This window comes from Papio anubis, chromosome 18 (assembly GCF_008728515.1).
Source record: "Papio anubis isolate 15944 chromosome 18, Panubis1.0, whole genome shotgun sequence".
Lineage (NCBI taxonomy): Eukaryota > Metazoa > Chordata > Mammalia > Primates > Cercopithecidae > Papio > Papio anubis.
Window position 1 is genome coordinate 28149128 of NC_044993.1, and position 21940 is coordinate 28171067.

The window sequence follows — 21940 nt, forward strand, 5'->3', positions numbered from 1 at the left end:
AGTGGACCCTACGTGGTCTCCAACCTGCCTCTGCGGAGGTACACTTCTTTGAACAAATCTATTCTTTTTCTTTTACTGTTTAAAGCTAAGTACATTCAGAAGTTATTTCATCAATGAAAACTTTAGCCTCATTAGTACGGATATCTTAATGCATTTTAATAGTGTAAAGTCCTTCAAGTGACCTACTTGGCATCTACTTTTAGATAAAATGCCAAAGCAGGGGCTATCTGTATTGAAGTGTCAAATGTGGTTTAACCAAAAATCTTAATCATAACCAATTTATGGGATATTTGGAAGAAAATGTAATAATTCATTTCAGCCACCTTCTCCCCAACATATAATGCACTGAACTTGACATGAGCTTGACAATATAAAGCCTCTTAATGAATTATGAGGAGAGAACTGTGAACATGGATCTTTTCCATTGGCTGAAAACAGTGGTTCTCATACTTGTGTGTACACCAGAATTACCCAGAAGGCTGTTTGAAATACCGATTGCTAAGTTATAATCTGAGACTTTTTTGATCAGTAGTTCTAGTGGCTCAATAAATTGCTTATCTAAGGAGTTCCTGGCTAAAATAAGTGGTGGAAAAATATATTAAATTCTGGTGTGATGTTTAGACCAAGCTTCTGAGATGTAGTGTGGTAGGTAGTTATGCTTCTTTGCTACAGGTAAGCTATATTACTGCATCTTTTGTTTTGGTCATGGTGGCTTAGCTAATCAAATGACTCTCCTGTAGATGCAACAGCAGGTATGAGCCATTTTCACGTAGGTTACTTGAAAATAGTATGAATGGTATTAATTATGGGAACTTTATCCACTAAGTATACTGTAGGAAAGCATTTAATTATGACTGATCTCCACTTGAGAAAACCAAGACATCTTCTCTTCATTTGCCCTTCTTCCTCATATGCACTCTCACACTTCAGGAGTTACATCTTCAGTGGTTGCACCTGGGGCTAGAAGTCCTATAGAGAGAAGTCTGGGTAAATGGAGAAGGAGCTGCTACATTTGCTGACAAGCAATGTTTTTCCCTCTCCCTTATAATTGCCTGAAAGAAGGCTCTTGTCAAAGATAGTCATTCCCTTGACTTTTTAACATGAAAATCCAGCACAGCTGTTCTGAGGTGAAGTGGTCAAACTCATACTTTTCTGTTAAATATTTTTACTTGCAGGCTGTCCGAAGGAGTTATCCATGTTTCAAATCTAGTCCCCTTGTACTTTAATTCATGTTGATTTTTTATGAAAGAAGTACCCTAGAGCTTCTCTTTACACTTAAATGTCAAGGCAAATATGCTATGTGTTTAGGTACAGTAAATATAATTGTATTCTTCTTTAATCTGATCATACTGGATCATTGAGTAACAGAGTCATTACATTTATAAAGATTTATCAAAGTGCCAGGTCGTCAATACATAGCAATGGCCCTAGTTAATACAATAATAATAATGATGATGATGACTAATATTTTACTGAACATTTACTAGAAACCAGACACTGTCAAAAGATTTATATGACTTTAAATTCATAATCAAAACAAATCTCTGAGAAAAGATGGTCTTTGCATTTGTATTTCTGGCATACAAGAAAATAAAGTTTCAGAGACTTCAGTAACTCCTTCAATGTCACACAGTGAGCCACAAATAGAGCTGTGACTTTTATCTTACCTGGGAAGCTTAACTCCAGAGTCCTTTCTCTTGATGACTATCTCAGTCTGAACCATGAGTTATATTTTAAATTATTTTATGTTATTTTGTCACTCAAGCTAAATATAATCATAATTATTTATAAGACATTATCACTAGACAACAAAGTCCTTAACAAAAATCACTTACAAAGTAAGATTATGTTCCATTTTAAAAATGGAGACCTACAAATTGAAAAAGTATTTTATTTTTGCCTCAAGTAAATTGAATGAATTGCCTATCATATAACATGTGCTTGATACAATGCAAAGACCCATAGCTGCTAAAAGTTCTGAAATTGTGGTTCTTACACTTGAGTGGTAAGTTAGAAAGCAAAGATGACCCCTTCTCAAAATGAAGTAATTGATTTCTTTTCTCTTTAACAAAGTTTCGAAGTTCAGTGGGACATAATTGTTCCCACAGACACAATAGCATTGGCATCATTATTATATCCTCGAAATATCATAAACCTGAGAACATTTCACTGTCAACTACTTTTTATGGTAAATCTAATATCACAGTAGGAGTATACATTCAAATTTTTCCTACATTAGCTCTTGTCCAGTTTGTCACATTGAACTAGCAATATCACAGCATCATAAATACAAGTTATTAAAATAATTATCTGACATCCCAAGAAACAACTTTAGCATTAAGTTAATGTAGCTTTGCAAATGAAACAAGCATATTCAATAGGCACCAATTCCAAATACCTCTATCTATCCAAAAATTTCTCTGCACCGTGGTAATTCTAATCCCTATAATTTATTCATCTCAGGGTACACTCCAAAGCATTGTTTGCACGTGTTATCCACTAGCTTTAAAAAACATTATTCATTATTGCGAGGGAACAGAAGCAACTCATCAGAGAGGTTTGTTGCAGTGATGTTTGTGCTGAGGAACACTATTTGGCAAACACTTATAACCTGATGAGTAAAAGAGTTGTGAGGATTCAAGATTTAAGCCATTTACCTCAAAGATCCTCCCAAGAACCACACTACAATCACTGTAACAATTCCAAATCTCATTCTAGATGCCCGTAAATACTCAAATTGGAAAGAAACCTGTAATTGCCCAGTGGATATTTCAAATACACTTAACTTTGCTATTTCAAGCCACAGACACCAAATGGACACAAAGGTAATGCTCTTAATTTTCATCAACTTATCAAAGCTGAGGTTTTACAGTAATGGATTTTTCTCCTTATTCTTGGCACAAACCATCCATGACAATTCAGAAAGCTGAAAAAGAGACTTTGAGTCAAAGTATCAGGCCACAAAAAGAATGTCACTAAGCTTTTACCGATGGTAGGAGCCTCTGGAATCATCAGAAATGCTGACGTCAAGTTTTATGTTTCAGGTCATTCAAACAGTTAGCGCCATGGACAAAGATGATCCCAAAAACGGACATTATTTCTTATACAGTCTCCTTCCAGAAATGGTCAACAATCCGAATTTCACCATCAAGAAAAATGAAGGTAAATATATTAGCTTTCTACACAGAGTACAATATAAATTGGAAAATAGGATGCGATTTCATAACATCACTGAAAATATCATTAAAATAATTTTTGTTCACCCGTGAGCACTTGAAATTCAGCTTATCAGCGTAATGGCATGGTAATTACCTTAGTTTCTAATTTTCAATACTTAAACAAGAGATAAGAAATGTGTTAATGTAAAAAGTTAATTTTTTTCCCAGGAAATACCTCAATCACCTTACTTTAAAAAATGAAGAGTAAAATTTAACCCCTGTTAAAGCTGCCAGGTATTTTGAGATTCTGAGATATCCCTAAGAGGGGGAATTGGCTTACACTTTGCAATTGTTAAGTTTTAATTGACTGTTTACCACGTCTTTAGGGAAAACTATTCTAATTTTGCCTGGTTTGTGGGGACACATTAAAGGTATTTGTTTTAAGCCTGTACCAACTTTAACAATAACAATTAGTTCAGAAAATCCTTTTTGAAGGACATTTCTTATCAGTATTATTTTGGAGCTAATAGGAACTGATTTATTGTTAAGTCTTTCACTCACTGAGCACATTTAATCCATTTCATTAGATTTTCTGAGGACCAACCTTGGGTTACTGTTTTCTTTAACTATGTTATTTATTATATATGAAAGTCATATATTATTGTTTAAAGTCTATCTCATTTGGAAAGTTTTGTTTCCTAAGCTGCGATCTATTTAAAAAAATTATAAAACTTGATTTTTGTTCAAATGTATTTAAGTCTTAGTTGTAGCGGTTTTAGAATGATTAGCAAAATATAAGCAATGTCTCAGGCTTCTTTCTGGCTTTACTACAGGGATCTGTTTAGCTCTCTCAGTGGTCTGTATACAAGCTATACTCAGAAGAGTAAAATTTGATTCAAGATATCTGTTTGTATTGTTTGCAATATTCTATTTAAAGAGATAGTGAATCTTGATAAAATTTCCTTTATGAAATAAAATAACATTGTATGGCTAAATATAGTATGGCCTTGCCTTTTAACAAAATGCTACATCGTTCTTTGGGGATGCTTTGATAAATGTGGATGAATCACAAAAAGGAAATGACAGTTGTTATATGGATATTACTAATTTAACGGACTTCCACCATTATAAAAACTAAGGAGACAGAACTCTTTCTGTCTCCTCTATAATGGAGTATTCATGTGTTAGCTACCCTTGATTAGAAACTGTAATCCAAGTCCATTGTCTTTGTTTCTTTATTAGCATCACCAATATTTTTTAATGGAAATCATATGAATATTTCTAACACAAAGCCTCCTTAGACACCCCAAACTGAACTGGAAGTCTGTGCGTAAGTGTGGTCCATGTTTATTCTGATTATGAACTAGTAAGTATCGGGCATTATTTTTGCATATAAAATGCACAGCATTTAAAGTTCTCCATGAAGAAGTTACTTCCCATTCCAAATATTCTGAGATCCTTAGTGTTTCCTGTAAATTTTGTAACTTCAAGACACGCTTGTTGTAAGTGTGGTCCTAGAAGGCATCACGTAAGGTATTGGGTGAATGGGAAGATATTATTGGGTACCAGGGAAAGTCTAATTTTGACACATATTTATTATGCCCTAATATTTTTAAAGAAGAGATTTAATTCTACAATGAATGAATTGTATGTGTTTTCTTAAATTTTGGAAATTAGTAGAAAGTAAAAGTTTAAATACTTAGAATACCTCATTCTGCTTCATCACACATTATAATAAACCCTGTAATAGGATATTTAATATCATGTCATTATCTGTTTTATTTTGATACTGGAAAATAGAAGTTAAAATTATGATCTATCTTATAGGTTTTTCATATTATTTTGTTTTGTAAATTTTTTTAAAGATGTCAGTTATTATTGAAAAATGACTTGAAACAGAAAGAGTACTCCATACATCATGATTGTTTATTTTAGACTGTGTTTATTTGTTTTACAAAGAGCGACCACATAATTTAGTGTTTCTACTGGGACACATTTTAAAGTGAGAGGGGTCGCTGCTTATATTTATGTCTGAAAAACACCATAAACCAGGACTGCCTTATGGAAAGTAGGACCTCTGCTCACTGTGATTTTGGATTTAGGATCCAAATATTGAACATATCCTTCACAAAATAAATCATGAAACCACAGGTTTGAAATAGATATATAAAGTTTATACTCTGTGTTCCTCTTCCTAGCTCAGAAATTCATGAGTTTTGCTTCATAGACCACTACTTATTTGGCACTTGAATAGGTACTGTAAAAACAGAAAAAAATGGTCTTGTCTTAATATGTAGAAACAAAGTAATGAAAAGAAGCTGTAAAAGACATTGGAGATAGATAGATAGACACATAGATAGATCAATAGATTCATCATAGATAGATAGATAGACAGATAGATAGATATCTTGCATGCTTACTGCAAATTAATTGTTAATGATGAGAGAACACAAAAAAGTACCAAAAAAATCAAAATACTAAATATGATTTACTTTAAAATGATGGCATATTCTATGTTGGAAACATGGAGAGATAGAATCAGATGGTATAGCCATGTTTATAGGGTTTTTTCCTTCTTAAGATAAATTTTTAAATGGTCAGTATCTGATGCTTCTCCACTGACAGCAGTATGAGTTACAAGTTCCAGCCTACCAGAAAAATGTTAAAATGTTGAGAGAGCTAATATAATCAAATCTATAGTTGATAAATAAGTTTGTCTCCTATTTAATTTGATCTTTAAGGGAGATGATTTCAGTATTTGGCATTTTCTAAGGAACTTGCCACCATGTATTTCAGTTCAAAATTATTGTAATTTTTCTTTTCTCTTATATGGATTGGTCCCAATGCAATTTATATCAATTAATTCACAATAAAAGACAAAATGAGATAGAAATGAGCTGTCTCTTGTCTCCTACACAGATGAATTATTTCACAAGTAATTCTACTAAATATATAAGAATTATATTTCTGCCAGAATAGGAAAGCAACCTTCAGTATAAATAAAGGTAGAAGTAAAGGTCAAAAATACAGTGAACCATTTATACCACACGTTCACACCAAAAAAATCAAAGCACCTTGAATATGGTCAAGATACTGATTTCTTCCAGTTGGCTGAATTTGTAAGCAGAGAATTTTGTTGACCACATTTCAGTACTCGCCTCAATTTTAATCATGGAAATGGAAAATAGCTAACAATTAAATATAGCAAGACAGGGAAGAAAAAAAGGACCTTTTAGAGATTCTAAAATATCTTGTTTGCAGGAAATTTGAGGTCTGTAGAAAACTACTCATCCTCAGCCTGAACACTGTAGGTAAAAAATGTGATTCAAATTGCCAGAGTACCCCTCATGGTTGATACTGAAATTTTTCAACCATGTGTGTAGAGAAATGAGAGAAAATATAAATCTCTGCTCTCTACGGAGAGTCAATGGCAAGAAGAGAAATAGACAGTGGACCTGGATTTAGTTATAGCTTGGTTATGTTTAACCCAGCAGGAGAACCGTAGTACCTGATGATACCAGTTCGTGTTTCCTTCTTAGTGCCTCCACATTGACTGAAATATTATTGATAAGAAGCTTACTTTCAATGCATACTTTTGATAAATAATTTGAATAATGTAGATACTAACCATTACTTTGGAATAAACATGACTCCTGTTAGCTCATTGTCTGTAACATAATTACCTGTATAAATTACAATTTATGCATTGTCTGATGGATTTCTGTCTCAACTGAGTGGCCTACTTCAAATGGTGTAAGTTTATTTATTTTTTATTTTCTGGAAGTATCGAATACTCTTACTTTAAGCAAATCATTTTAAGCCTCAGTTTTCCCATCTGTAACACCGGGATAAAATACCTGCCTCATAGTTGTGCCGCGATGGATATGTGTGAACTAGCACTTAGACAGCCATTGGCACAATGCCTGGCACATGGAAAAACACACAACAGTAAGAGGGATGAGGTCACTTTATATGAATTCATTAATTCCTTCTCATACGATATTATATCTCCTCTGGCTTATCATTCTCAGCCAGGTCTCTTTGAAGCTTTAACTCTTCAGAATTATAAATCTTGTGCAGTAATTTTGAACGTGGCTTCATCAGTAGTTGGGAAAACACTGATCCTCACTAGAACGCATTGCAAAAACATCTGCTTATGCTGCAACTGCGATGTGTTGCATTCTAAAGGGTATTAAAATAGAAAGACAAAGTAAAAAGAAGGAGGAAGAGGATGAGGACCAACTCTGAAAGTTTTATCGCCACAGAAATAGCTGCAGGTTCCTGGATAGGGTTTTGAATATGACGGCTTTTTTTTTTTTTTAAACCTTTCTATAGCTCCATTGCCAGAACAAAACTCAGGTTCCTCCACACTATGGTAGCTTCCAGTTGTTGGGATCACTTTCAATTCTAGCATACAAAATTGTTCTAAATTGCCACCAAACTTCCATTCCTCCCTGCAAACACACATACTCTGTGGGAACCATTTACATAGCTGGAAAATTACAGACAGCCTTCCTTTGCATTTTTGACTACCGTCAGTCTGTCTCCAACTTCCCTTATTGCAAAACCCAAATTTGCTGCCTGAAAGTGGAAGTGGATTTTCCTGATTCTCATGCCAGCCAGAGCTGATGCTGTGTCCTCCCTCTTTTCTCCAGCTGAATCTTCAGGAATACTTTTTCTGTATTCAGGATATAGGTTTCAAGGCAGACAGAGTCATTCTGTCCTCTGCCTTAAGCCAGGTATACCTAGCCAGGATGGATTGTACTTGAAGGACCTACCTGCTGATCTATATAGCAAGGAATGCCAACTTGCTAAGCCAATTGCCCTCTTTCTGGCCACCTGAGTCTTCCTTAAGTTCTGCTTTTACAATAGGCTGCTTTGGAGCCAATAGAAGGCTTTCCTAAAAGAAACCTCTCTTTCCTCAAGTCGCCTTTATAAAAATATACATATTCTTAGCTACAGCAGAACCATTGTGATTGGGTTTCCCAGGCAAGCATCCCCAAGCAACAAGCAAAAACTGTGTACTTGCATGAGTATGATAGTGAATATCTTAATATGTTTCCGATATGATTGTATTGTCTGTTCTGCTCACATAGTGGACTTTTCCACAGCACAATACACAGCACCAAACATTGACTGGAAGTGTTTTCCATTTAAGTTGTCTACTATTACCTATATGAAGCATGGGACATTTCTTCAGTGTTGAATCATAAAAGGTAGTGCTCAATTTGCATGAAACAGGAGGTGTGACAGATCGTAGATACGGAGAACAGCACTATGCATATATGATCCAAAAAGGCTTCTGATTCAGTAATTTATAATTTATTGTTTATGCTTCCAGCAATGTGCTGTTGATAGAAAGACATTTATGTTTCATTTTGTCGCCTAAACGGTAATTAAGGGCGATGTGCAAGCTAAGAAAAAATAGATAACAGATTTGTACTTCCAGTTTCTAAGTTGCGTATGACTGTACAGTTAGTGTCACAAGACAAGGAGATTTTCTTTGCTTGAGTAGTTTTTGTGAAACTCTTGTTATTTTGTAGTTTTCAGATTTTCATTTTCTTTTTAAAATTGTAATTTAAGAGTATCTGCAGAAGTGAACAATTTTCTTTATACATGTTGAAAATCCTAAAATGATTACTCTGGTCAGACCTAGCACTGATGTTGGTATCTATTTTTCAGTGTATGTTATGGGAGACAATTTAGTTCTGAGATTACTGACCACTAGGATATAATTCGGCTACATAGCACAGATTTTATAGATTTATAGTTGTGCTTGTCAAAATGCTATTCGAAGTTTTGAATTGCATCAGACCTTTTCTGCCAATCTGCTAGCAAACATTTCCAGTCTTTAGAGAGCTTTCTAATTCTGAAGAAAATAAACTGATACCTGCTTAGTTATCTTAGTGATCTTAAAGATGCCTTTGTGCATAGAATCTTTCCTTTGAGCACTTTGCTTTCTGAGACTTTTGCCCCAAATTCTTATATAAAATAATAAAGGAAGAATATAAAGAATTACTTAGAAAAAATGTTTTTCATTTAGACAGTCTCGTCCATACCACTTTGCTGTTTGTTTCATTAAATAATAATGCTATTGACTGATTTATCTTTTACTTACAAGCATAAAAATCAGTCTTGGGATTTTCTGGATATTAAACAAACATAACTGTCCTTTGGAAAGCACAACCAAATATTAAAATTGAATGTGGAAACAAAACGATCTGTCAGTCTATGCAAATTCTTGTTTTTTTTTGAAAAAAATATTAAATGTAGTTGACAATTATTTCAACTCATTGCAGCACAGAAGTTTGCATTTTGCATTCATTTCAGCACTTTATAGATACAACATTGGGCATACGTGACATTCCATCTGCTGATGTGACCTGAGTACCACCTACCAAGTGCTTCAGATCCCTCAGTTTATTAAAGAAGTAGATAGAGAAGGCAGGAGAGTAATTTGGCAACAATAAAGCAGGCACTCAGCATAGATAAACATGAAAAAAAGGTTATCTTGGGATGAATTAGAATGAAACATAAAGGAGAGACACTATGAAATATATAACAGCACAGGCTTTATAGTTAGGAATATTTAGGTTTAGCTCTTCTGATTATGATCTACGGGAACCTGCAAGGTAACTGAATAATCTTGAACATTTGTCTATATAATAACATTTATCCAATGTTGTTTTAAATAATAAAATATTAATTTAAGTAAAAAATTTAAATGGTATTGTACAAAATTCATTGACTGACAAGTTGGTGATGATAAATACTAGTTTACTTCTTCTCTTCCTCTCTTTCTATTATAATTTTATGAACCTCTTGAATCTCATTCGTTCACCCAATGCAACAAATAAAAATATTCATCAGGAACCTAAGTAAGGTATTTGGGAGATGATGAATGATATGCTCTTGCATTTTCCCTTACTCGATGGGCCAATGATTGAATATGTCTGCAAACATTGTTCATGGGTAAAGCACAGGGAAAGGAGGAATGCGAAAGAGAAGTATTTGGGTAACTTAAGTAGTTCTTTGAACATATTCATCATTACAGTAACATAATCAAAGAATAAAAATGGAGAGTACCTAAAAATTGTTCTTTTTCATTTGGCTGGCAAGATCATAGAGTTCTTTACATAGTGGCAAACGGAATATTTAACAGTGACAGAATGACTGAATTTTTAAGCCAGGAGTATCTTAGTAAATACATAGCTTATGAAAGTCTTATATGCTAAATATAGAACTTCATATGTGCTTAAAAAAAATACCAGGGCAATGAGATTGAATGTCTGTTTTCCTAACTTTATTTTCCATTATTCTCTTCCGTCTTCTATGCCCCTTATACATGCTTTGGTTTGAACATGACAAGCCAGTTATGCTTTTTAAATCCCTTCTCCCTCCCCCTTGCCTGAAATTCCCATCCTCTGCTTTCTCCCTTTTCTATTTAGCTCATTTTAAATCATTCACAATAATTCAGGCAATGGTTTCTCTTAACCATGGGCAGAGCAAGCGGGTGGTTAACAGTTGCTATAAAGTTTTTCCTCTTTGCTTTTCTCTGTAGGACAGTGTGGTAACTGCTAAGGCAAACACATGAATCAAGGAATGTTTTCCCCGCTGTCTTCTGAGGTTATTAATAATGGATAGTATCTTTTTTTCCCTTATTCATTCATTTGATACATATTTATTTGGTGTCTATCATGTGCCAGGCACACCCTTAAGAATTGGAATTGGAAATAAAGCAGTGAATTAAATAGACACAGGTTTTGTCCTTCTATACAGTATATTTTTGTTTTCCTCAGGACTCAGTCTTATAACAATTTGAAATCTTAGAGAGGAAACTATAATTTACAATGAAATGTTGTGATAGAGTGGGGAAATTTACAAGCAAGTCTGAACAATATTATGATTTTGTAGGAATTATCACATACTCTAAATTCTATACTTTCATAAACAAAGTTTCCTCCTTAACCCAATTTTTTGAGCTTGGCCCTACATAAAGAAGTGTAAGATCTTTGTGGATTCCATCATTCCCATTCCACCTTGAGGAAGCATTTGGCTGGTCAGAATGGTGATGTACATCTTTAATCACGGGCAGCTGATTCTCCCTCTGAGTTTCATATTGGTGTCCTTATTATGCCTGAGCTCAGATGAGGTATGTCAAACCATACTATTCAATGTGTTTATACTAGCAGGGTCAAAGAATGTCAGTGAGCCCTTTCCAAATGCACAGTGATCTATAGACATCACTGTAATTTGTGATAAAGTACTGCCAGTGAACTGGGGCTGATGATTCCATTTTGCAGGCTTATTAGAAACCATTATACTTTTCATACAAGTTGCATTATGTGAGGTTCATGCTTTTACCAGCTCCTATGCATGGTTGTTTCAGATACATGTCAGTTAATGGAGGTTTTAGCTCACTTTCAGTGTACAGGGTTTACTGAGGCCTCCTGGAAACTGGAGAACACTATTGTTCTGATTTCTGGCCATGACACTGGGTTCATATTCCATCTGTTGCCTATTCTGTCTGTTCACTAATGTAACACCAAAATCAATGTGCTGATGCACTTTGTTGAGGAAGATAGTAATTGCTGTGCTTGGACCTTTTTTGGGTACTCATTGCGTTTGCTTTCATTCTAGTAGATTGCCTACTAGAATTTCCTTCCTCTATTGCTCAAGGATATTATCCTCAGCCTTTTGAGGCTGTTTATCTCAGGGTGGTCTGAAAACAAGGTGATACTGTACTGGTTTGCCGAGCACAATCATCCTTCTCTGAATTTCATTCTTTTGCTTGACCAGACAGTCATTGCTAATTCCATCAAGGTCACACTGTGATTTACTTCTCCCTGAAATTCGGTTTCTTCTCTTACAAAATGAATGGGTTCATGCTAGGGAGCTAAAGGCTCATCTATCCCAACGTATGGAGTGTTCAAACATGTGGTGTTAGAAGAAACATCACAAATGTTAAAATCAGACAACTCCCAGGTCCACCAATTAATGGAGAAGTGACTTTGGACAAGGCTTTTCACTTTCTGTAACAGACTCTAAGTGTTTGAAAATGTTGAAACAAAAGCACCGTGTCAAATAGATGAAAGAATGTAGGATAAATGCCAAGGGAAGTTACTGTAATTTCTGTGGTACTTTATGCACTTTCTCATTTTTTTAACTTTTAAAAATCATGGATGTGATCTTTACCATAGAAATTACTGTATAAAATATCTTCCATATTAAAATATTGGATAGTATTATTAAAAGATAGGCTTCTAAAACATTGTAGCTTTTCTTTCTCAGTATCTTTGGGCAGAATTCTTGACAAATTAAATAAACCATTCTCATAAAATAAAATAACTCAATAAACATATGACAAATAGTCCCAATAGTTCATAATTTGGGAATATATTTCATTTAAGGCTGGAGACAAGGAAATATAAGCATTTTGTAAAGCTATTTATTTGATACCACTTTGATTTATCAGATCTTTCAAAATGAGAAAGCTTTAGTAAACTTTTGCAGACATGAAACATCGTTATATGTGTGTCAAAGTTAAGAGATATACTAGAATGTAGTTTACTTAAAGGAGAAATAGGGATTGGCCAAAAAAGTTTTTTAAAGACAAGTTTCATGGAATATTTTCTACAAATACATAGGCCCTATGATGATAAGACCTTGTTTGATTATCCAAAAGGAAATTAATGAGATGGTTTTTGGTATTTTGATGTGCTTACATCCTTTCTTGGTGTTTATTTGAGGCTTTTACACACACACAGAAACACTAATGATGGGACTAGAAAGTATATTGATATCAATGCACATAATATAGATCAGTAATATGCATGCATGATTTTTTTTTTTTTTTTTTTTTTTTTGAGACAGAGTCTGTCTCCCAGGCTGGAGTGCAGTGGCCTGATCTAGGCTCACCGCAAGCTCCACCTCCTGGGTTCACGCCATTCTCCTGCCTCAGCCTCCCGAGAAGCTGGGACTACAGGCACCCACCACCACGCCTGGCTAATTTTTTGTGTTTTTAGTATTGACGAGGTTTCACCATGTTAGCCAGGATGGTCTCTATCTCCTGACCTCGTTACCCGCCCACCTCGGCCTCCCAAAGTGCTGGGATTATAGGCATGAGCCACCACGTCCGACCTGCATGAAAACATTTTATCAGTGCATAGTTTAAAATATTAAGAAATAAAAAATAACTTTGGCCATGTTTCAAAACATACATTGTGAGCCAATGTGAAACTTGCCTTTGTTTTAAATGTTGGTAAGCTAAAGTTCTACAAAGAAAGTTTTAGAATGGGTAAGAGACAATTATCTAAAATTCCCTATCTTTTTTCTCAAAGAAAGAAAATGGAAATATGTTCAGGTAATGATAAGAAGTTCACATTTTGAGTAGGTAGGGAAGAAAGGAGAAGAAAAAAACTGTCTCCCTATATTAACACTATTACAACTTTTCTGTCTTCCTAAAATAAGTATGTACTCTATAATGTATTCTATAATTTCTCCACAGTATAATCTAGCTAACATTACATTCCATAGATATATAATTTCTTGTAAAATAAGGTTTTTGAGAATTATGAATTATGTTATAAATTAGGAAGCAGGTTTACATATCTATGATTTTATTTGGGAGTTTTATAATTATTTTAAGACATTTATTCTCTATTACTCAGTATTGATTATATATCAAATTGCAAGAAAAATCAATGTCCAAAATTTATTAGGCACCTATTTATTTCAGAAAACTTATATTACTTCTTTCTCTCCATTTATCTCTCTATATAAATATTCAGGGTGACTATTATTATTGCCATTTTCCAGATGAGAAAATTGAAGTTCAGATAGAGTAAGTGACTTGCCAGGCAAAGAACACGGTTACCAAGCTGCTAAAGCTGCATTTCCCACAGCAGCACACACAGTCTCTTAAATCCTCGCAGTTTATTCCTAGAACATTTGCTCAGTAAGACTGTTCATATTTTATTTTATAATTTTCACAAGCTCTGCTTCCTTTCTGCAAACTATAGAAGGTCAGAAACCATCAGCTAAGCATTAGAGAAGATTCTCATAGTATTAGTGGGTGTAAAACTGAGACACGTTACAACAGAAAGAAACAATCAAAATGGTCTGTTTCAGGTATTACAGGTCTAGATCACAAAATGATAATTGTACTGACTACTTTGTGAGCAACAACTATATATCAATCATTATTTTTGACTTTATGTATCTGACCTACACAACAGTCTTTGCGAGTCATTACAATGATACTGAGTCATTAAGAAATAAAGTATGACTTATTTTTCATGCTTAGGAAGACAACAGTGTCTCTTGTATTGGGCTAAGAGTCCTGGCTCAACCTCACACAACTTTCTGTTCTAAATTTAATGAAGGTATAGAAAAACGTAGAAAATGTTACAGAAAACATAAAAAATGAAAAGCATAAAAATCAAGACTGACAGTCAACATATTGCCAAAGTCTTGAAGGACTGTCAATTAGTTAAAACATTGAAATATCTAGAATAAAAAATACTAGCAATTACAACAACAATAGTGCACTGAAAGCAACCTTCTGCAGACATGGAGGAAATCTGCCTGCTGGAAAGTTAGTCAGAAGGCCTGGAGTGGCCCTTTGGTGAAAAAAATTGCACATCAACCATCAAAGTTAAGTAACTAATTCTATACGGATGTCCTTTTGCTCTTTCCATATCTTCCCAATGATTAAAACTCATTGAAATAAATCAGACAAAGGTATCTAGAGAATAATACTGGAAATTTGCAAAACTAACACTTAATCCTCATTATTCACATTTTATTTATTCTACATTATCTTATTTTAATGATCATGTATAATCACTCAAATGTACACAAAGTATTAAGACAAAAAGAACACAGATGATTCATTATTAAACTTTTAAAATAAAAAGTATCTCAAATGCATTAAATGAAAAGGAAAGAAAACATTTAGAAATATTTACCGTTTTCTGGAAATGAGAATTTTGTAGCACTGTGATTCCACATAAGCAATGTTTATATAGTTTTTAATAGTACAATATGAAATTTAAATGATTTAAAGTTAGGTACACAGAAATACAAGAGCCCTCACCTATACCAGTGTATCTTTCCCTGAATTATCCCTGGGGATTTTATGTTCATAGAGAACAAAGTAGGGACTTCAATTGGGACAGTAAAATCATACATCAAGGTAGTCTAGTAACCCATTTGTGACTGGAATAGTTCACTCCCAGTGGCCTGAAACCACAACAGGTCAACACATTGTCTTTGCCTTTTCTGACCCAAAGCCCAAACTCTAATCTCATTCTTTCTTATTTTATTTATTGTTTTATTATTTTAAAGTGTCATATGAACTGTACATATTTATAGGATACAATCTAATATTTTTGATATGTGTATACACCATGTAATGATCAAATCAGGGTAATTAGCACATTCATCGCTCCAAAGGTTTATTATTTATTTATGATGAGGACATTCAAAAACTGCTCTTCTAGCTATTTGAAAATACACAACAAATTGTTGTTTATTATGGCCACCGTATACTGCAATAGAACTCTACAACTTATTTCTGCTATCTAGCTGTACTTTTGTATCAATTAAAGAGCCTTTGCCTACCCACGCCACCTTCTATCCCACCTGCCAGTAACTTCTGTTCTGGTTCTACTTCCATGAGATCAACATTTTTAGCTTCCACATATAAGTGAGAAATCTTATACATTGTTATTGGGAATGGAAATTAATACAGCCCCTAGGGTAGACAGTATTGAGGTTCCTTAAAAAACTAAAAATAGGCCGGGTGCGGTGACTCATGACTGTAATCCCAGCACTTTGGGAGGTCAAGGTGGGGGGATCACAAGGTCAAGAGATCGAGACCATCCTGGCCAACATGGTGAAAACCTGTCTCTACTAAAAATACAAAAATTACCTGAGTGTGGTGGCACACGCCTGTAATCCCAGTTACTCGGGAGGTTGAGGCAGGAGAATCGCTTGAACCCAGGAGGCAGAGGTTGCAGTGAGCTGAGAGCATGCCACTGCACTCCGGCCTGGTGACAGAGTGAGACACCATCTCAAAAACAAAACAAAACAACAACAATGAGCTAAAAATAGATCTAATATATGATCCAGTCATCCTGCTACTGGATATATATCCAAAGGAAAGGTAATCTGTATATCAAAGAAACATCTGCACTCTCATGTGTATTGCAGCCTGTTCACAATAGCAAAAATATAGAATTAATCTCACATTTTAATATTTTAATGCCATCAAATATAAGATACTGTTAATGAGACATCAATTTATGTCCAACTAATAAAGAAAAACTGAATTAAATACAATAAAACTTTAAGAAACTCTGATTTTGAGAACATTACAACAAAAAAATATATTTCTTAGAGTCAAAGAAACATAATATTTCAATTAATAAAGCACATTGGCTTATGAAAAGAAAAGGAGAACAAGAACAAGAACTTCGGTACAAGAATAATGCTGAGTGGACAGGGCGTGGTGGCTCATGCCTGTAATCCCAACATTTTGGGAGGCTGAGGCAGGCAGATCACCTATGGTCAGGAGTTCAAGGCCAACCTGGCCAACATGGTGAAACCCATCTCTACTAAATATATAAAAATTAATCGGGCATGGTGGTGGGTGCCTGTAATCCCAACTACTTGGGAGGCCGAGGCACAAGAATCACTTGAACCCAGGAGGCAGTGGTTGTAGTGAGCTAAGATCATGCCACTGTACTCCAGCCTGAGCGACAGGGCAAGACTCTGTCTCAAAATAAACTAAAATAAAATAAAATAAAAAAAGTCATGCTGAATGAAAAGATTATGTTATGGAGATCAACACTCCACTGAAGTTAAAGTGTAGACAAACTGTGAAAACTAGTAAGCACATTTCCAAAGGCAGCTATCATTTGGATTATATTACTCACTTGCTTAATTTCTTAATGCAGTGTCTTCAAAAGTAAGTGAAGTACCATTAACAAGGAATTGCTTGTTCATCTCTCTTCTTAAATGCACAATTTCAGATGTTGAAATTGCAAAGTAAGAATTTAAAATCCAACTCTTGGCTGAGAAAGATTCTCCTGGAAATGCCTTATCAGGTTATGTTCTAGATCCTGTTTCTGAGATTAAAACATGGAGTTTTGCATCAAAGAACTTCTCTTACCAGGGCCCTTCTTTCTCAGAAGGGTGATGAGAATGAGCAAATGGTAGAGAACAAGAGGAAGGTAGCAGAAAATTTTAGTACCATAATTCAGGTGAACTGAATAGCAAAGTTGGTGGGGCTTCATGAAATGAAGTTGGCACCAAATGGGAATAGAGTTTAAGGGATTAAACTAGCTATATAAAACCAACCTGAAGTATACCCTAAATGGAGACCTTGAGAGGTATAAAAGGGTTCAAATAAATGAGGATTACATGGCAGCAGGAATTTCCAAACAGCAGGAAAACTTTTTACCCTTTGGGACATAAATATTCCCACTTCAACTCTCCTTCTTAAGAGCATCATCCAGCTAAGGTGCTTTTGTTATATGGGCGATGTATGGCTCCTTAGAAGAGCAAAGGTGAAAGAACCAAAGAAAGATATCAGAGAAGTCACAAGTCCTTGGAGGCGATTCAGTGTAACTCAAGAAACCAAGGCCAAACCTAACCGGGAGATTAAGTGGATAGAGTTTACTGGTTAGATCCTGGGTCCCTGCCAGCTCCAGTATTAGCTCCATAAGATGTTAGACTTACAGAAGCAAGGACACTCATACTGCAATGGGTCTGAGCCTCTTGATCTATAGAATACATTTGTTTGTTTTCTTAGCGGCCTGAGGGGGAAAAAGGAGGATACAGAGAAAAATTGGAGGAACTGGAGAAGGCATGGGCTGTCATAGCTATGATTCTATTATCTGTGATCCCACACAATTCTTGTCTTTATTATGCTTCTAATACATAAAAGACTCTGGAAGGCAACATGATGAAAGTGAGTAGGGACAGAGACAAGCATACAAGACTAGGAAACCATTTTCCACAGATTGGGTTCTGTCTGTGTGCTCCATCACTTGCTAGCTAATCTTTTATAAGCTATTGCTACACTCAACCTTTCTCTTTTAAAATGGATCATCCAGAGATAATTTACAGCATTATGAGGTAAAAAAACACAAATAATTATACATGGGCTCAAAGGGAAGATCAATAAATGGCATCTGTGATTAAAGAATGTGAGAGACTGTTAAATGAGTGAATGCATTTCATGTAGCTGCACACAAAAGAGCTTTTTTCTTAGATGGAGATAACTAAATGGAGAGAGTAAATGCATTTATAAAACTTATATGCTACAAGTGTCAGAAAACCCCACTGAGTGCAGATAAGCTATCTGCACTGTAAAGGGAAATTGATCCAAATAATAAAAAAGTCTAGTGTTTAAATGGCTTGTCTAATAACCAGATCTGGGTGCCTCAAGCATGTTGCATGAGCCTGTTTTTTGTTTGGTTGTTTTTCGTTTTTCCTATTTCTCTATGCTGACTTATCTGCCCTGCACATTCTCTCTACAGAGTGGAAACAAACAAACAAAAAAAACTCCAAAAGTGGCTGGCCATGATGGCTCACGCCTGTTATCTCAGCACTTTGAGAAGCCAAGGCGGGCAGGTCACTTGAGGCCAGGAGTTCAAGACCTGCCTGGCCCAACCCGGCTCTACTAAAGATACAAAAATTAGCCAGATATGGTGGCGCAGGCCTGTAATCCCAGCTACTTGGGAGGTTGAGACTTGAGACATGAGAACTGCTTGAGCTGGGGAGGCGGAGCTTGCAGTGAGCTGAGATGGCACCACTGTACTCTAGTCTGTGCGATAGGGCAAGACTCTGTCTCAAAAAAAAAACAAAAAACAAAAACAAAAAGCAAACAAAAAACACTCTCCAAAAGTGTAGTTCTGACTGCATCTCATAGCTTGGTGTTTGTGGATAAGAGATGTTCTCTATCCCAGGTTCCAAATCAATTCCTGGGTAAGGGTCCATGTTTGGCCTAGGTGGTGGACATGTGACCCAACTGAGCCATTCCCTGTCTGCATAAGGGCGACGTGTTCTCAAAGCTGCTGTGTACTGTTGTGTGAGTGTTTCCTGTACAAGATGCTGGCTCTGGAAAGAGTGAACCCTGAAAACCAACCAAAGTGTCCATTGACACGATAATAATCCCAGTGAGGACTCCCTTGTCTTATTTTCAGAAAAGCATTATCTCAATGACAAGCCCCTAAGCGTATGAGGCTGTAGCTTCCCAGAGGTAAATCAATCTTTTATTTTATTTTTCTACAACTTTTAATTTAGGTTCAGGAGATTCATGGGCAGGTTTTTTACACTGGTAAATTGCGTATTGCTGAGCTTTTATATATGAATAATTATATTATTACCCAGGTAGTGAGCATAGTACCTGAGAGTTAATTTTTCAACCCTTACCGCCTCCTCTTGCTCCCCTAATAGTCCCCAGTGTCTATTGTTTCCTTCTTTATGTCCATGTATACTTCAGTCTTTAACTACTGCTCATAAGTGAGAATATGCAGTATTTGGTTTCCTTCCCCTGTGTTGATTCATTTAGGATAATGGCCTCCAGCTGCATCCATATTCCTGCAAAGGACGTGATTTCATTCTTTTTAATGGATGTGTAGTGTTTCTTGGTGTATATTACCATATTTCCCCTACCTAGTCGATCATTGCTGGCCATCTAAGTTGATTCCACGTATTTGCTACTGCGATTAGTGCATGCATGTGTCCTTATGCTAGAATGACTTCTATTCCTTTGAGTATATACCCAGTAATGGAAATTCTGGGTCAAATGGTAGTTCTGTTTTAAATTATTTGAGAAATCTCCAGACTTATCTACACAGTGCTTGAATTAAGTTACATTCCCACAAACAGAGTATAAGTGTTCCTTTTCTCTGCATCCTCGCCAGCATCTGTTTTTTGGCTTTTTAATAATAGCCATTCTGACTGCTATGAGACGGTACCTCATTGTGGTTTTGATTTGCATTTATCTAATGATTTAATTCACACCAACTGTTTCTTTAGGGTAACAGCACCTTTGAGACTTCTGATGGGTCAGTTTAATTCCCCACTTTCCACCGGAGCCACTTGACTGATAGCCCCATTGCAATCAGAAGAAATGGAGGAAGGTCCGTTTTAAAGCAAGTTAGGCTGTGAAAATAAAGAGTAAGTCACAGACAGACCAGTAGCATTATGGCTGTGAATGACCTCAGCAGAGGGATTCCTTCACTTCCCTTGGGAAGCTTCTCAGTAGAGAATGGCTCTCCTGTTCAGAAAGTTATGAATTGCGGTTGTCTATTATGTGACTTACATTGCATTACATTGTAATATGTCATTGTGAGATGCGACATAATATAACGTAAGTGACAGACAGCTAAAATTTTACAGCAGGAAAACTTTTTTATATATCCAAGATCTGCTATCAAATTTGATAGCAGCTATCAATCCATTTTTTCCTACAGATAGATCAAAAATTTGATGTTCATGAAAAGCAGGTCATTTGAAACATCCACAAACACTTCAATGGCTGCACAACTCGGTTATCATAAATCAGTTAAAAGAAAAAACTCTAAAAGCTGAATCCATCTTTACTCAAATTCTGGTTTTGCATTCTAACACAAGAGCAATATTGTTTTAGACGGTGAGTTTAGTTTTCTTCTAGATATCGCTAAGAACTGAGGATCAAATAAATTATTTCAGTGCCTAAATCACATCAGTGGGTTCTCAACTGGGAGTGATTTTGCAGTTCAGGAGATATTTGACAGTGTCTGGAATTGTCACATCTAGGAAAGGGGTGGGCAGTTACTGGCATCAAGGGATTAGAAACCAGGTAAACATTCTATGGTGCTCAGGACAGCATCTGCAGGGTCATTCTGCTCAGTGTATTCACAAGGCCTCAGACCCAGAGGTTATTACTTAAATGAATTGACCCAAATAAGGTCATGAATTAGTTGAAAGGTGGCCCAGGTAAAACAGATAAATCTTGAATTGGTTCTCTTCCATTACCCAATCTTCAAGACAGGCCATGGCAATGTATTATGTAAATATTCAGCTAAATTTTGGGGGCTTATGGGACAGTTAACCGAATCTTTTTGCACACTAAAATTGACTGGAACTTTACCTACTGACAGCCTTACAGCAGAGCCTATAAGGAGAAGAAAGTTGGAGAAACTAGTGTCTAATTCTATCTCAGTCAAAGTCAGTCTTTGGGAAATGGTTTCCCCTGTCAGACTCCAGTGGTTCCATCCACATTATGGGAATTTGTGTACAGCAGAAGTATTCTACTAAGAGAAAAAAAGAAAAATAGAAGCAGAAGGCTGGCACAGTGTCTCATGCCTGTAATCTCAGCACTTTCAGAAGCTGAGGTGGGTGGATCACGAGGTCAGGAGTTTGAGAGCAGCCTGGACAATATGGTAAAACCCTGTTTCTACTAAAAATACAAAAATTATCCAGGCATGGTGGCACATGCCTGTAATCCCAGCTACTTGGGAGGCTGAGGCAGGAGAATCACTTGAACCTGGGAGGTAGAGGTTACGGTGAGCTGAGATCACACCTGTGTACTCCAACCTGGGTGACAGAGCAAGACTCTGTCTCAAAACCATCACCACCACTACCACCACCACCACCAACAACAAAGAAAATAGAGATGTTTGTTTAATAAGCTACACTTTTAAATATTTCCTAATTATTATACAACACAGAGACACAAAGCTTCTGTGATTGAAACAGAACCAGAGGCAGGACCAGAGGCTCTG

General features: G+C 35.8%; 1 protein-coding gene across 3 annotated transcripts in view; it reads left to right on the forward strand.

The window, feature by feature from the left end:
- CDH8 (cadherin 8) overlaps nt 1-21940 on the forward strand; it is a 410980-nt gene that overhangs the window by 322874 nt on the left and 66166 nt on the right. For all 3 annotated transcript variants that reach the window (XM_031658175.1, XM_031658177.1, XM_031658176.1), the window contains exon 10: nt 3045-3162. In XM_031658175.1, the coding sequence (XP_031514035.1) occupies nt 3045-3162 (118 nt within the window). The remainder of the gene's footprint in view (nt 1-3044; nt 3163-21940) is intronic.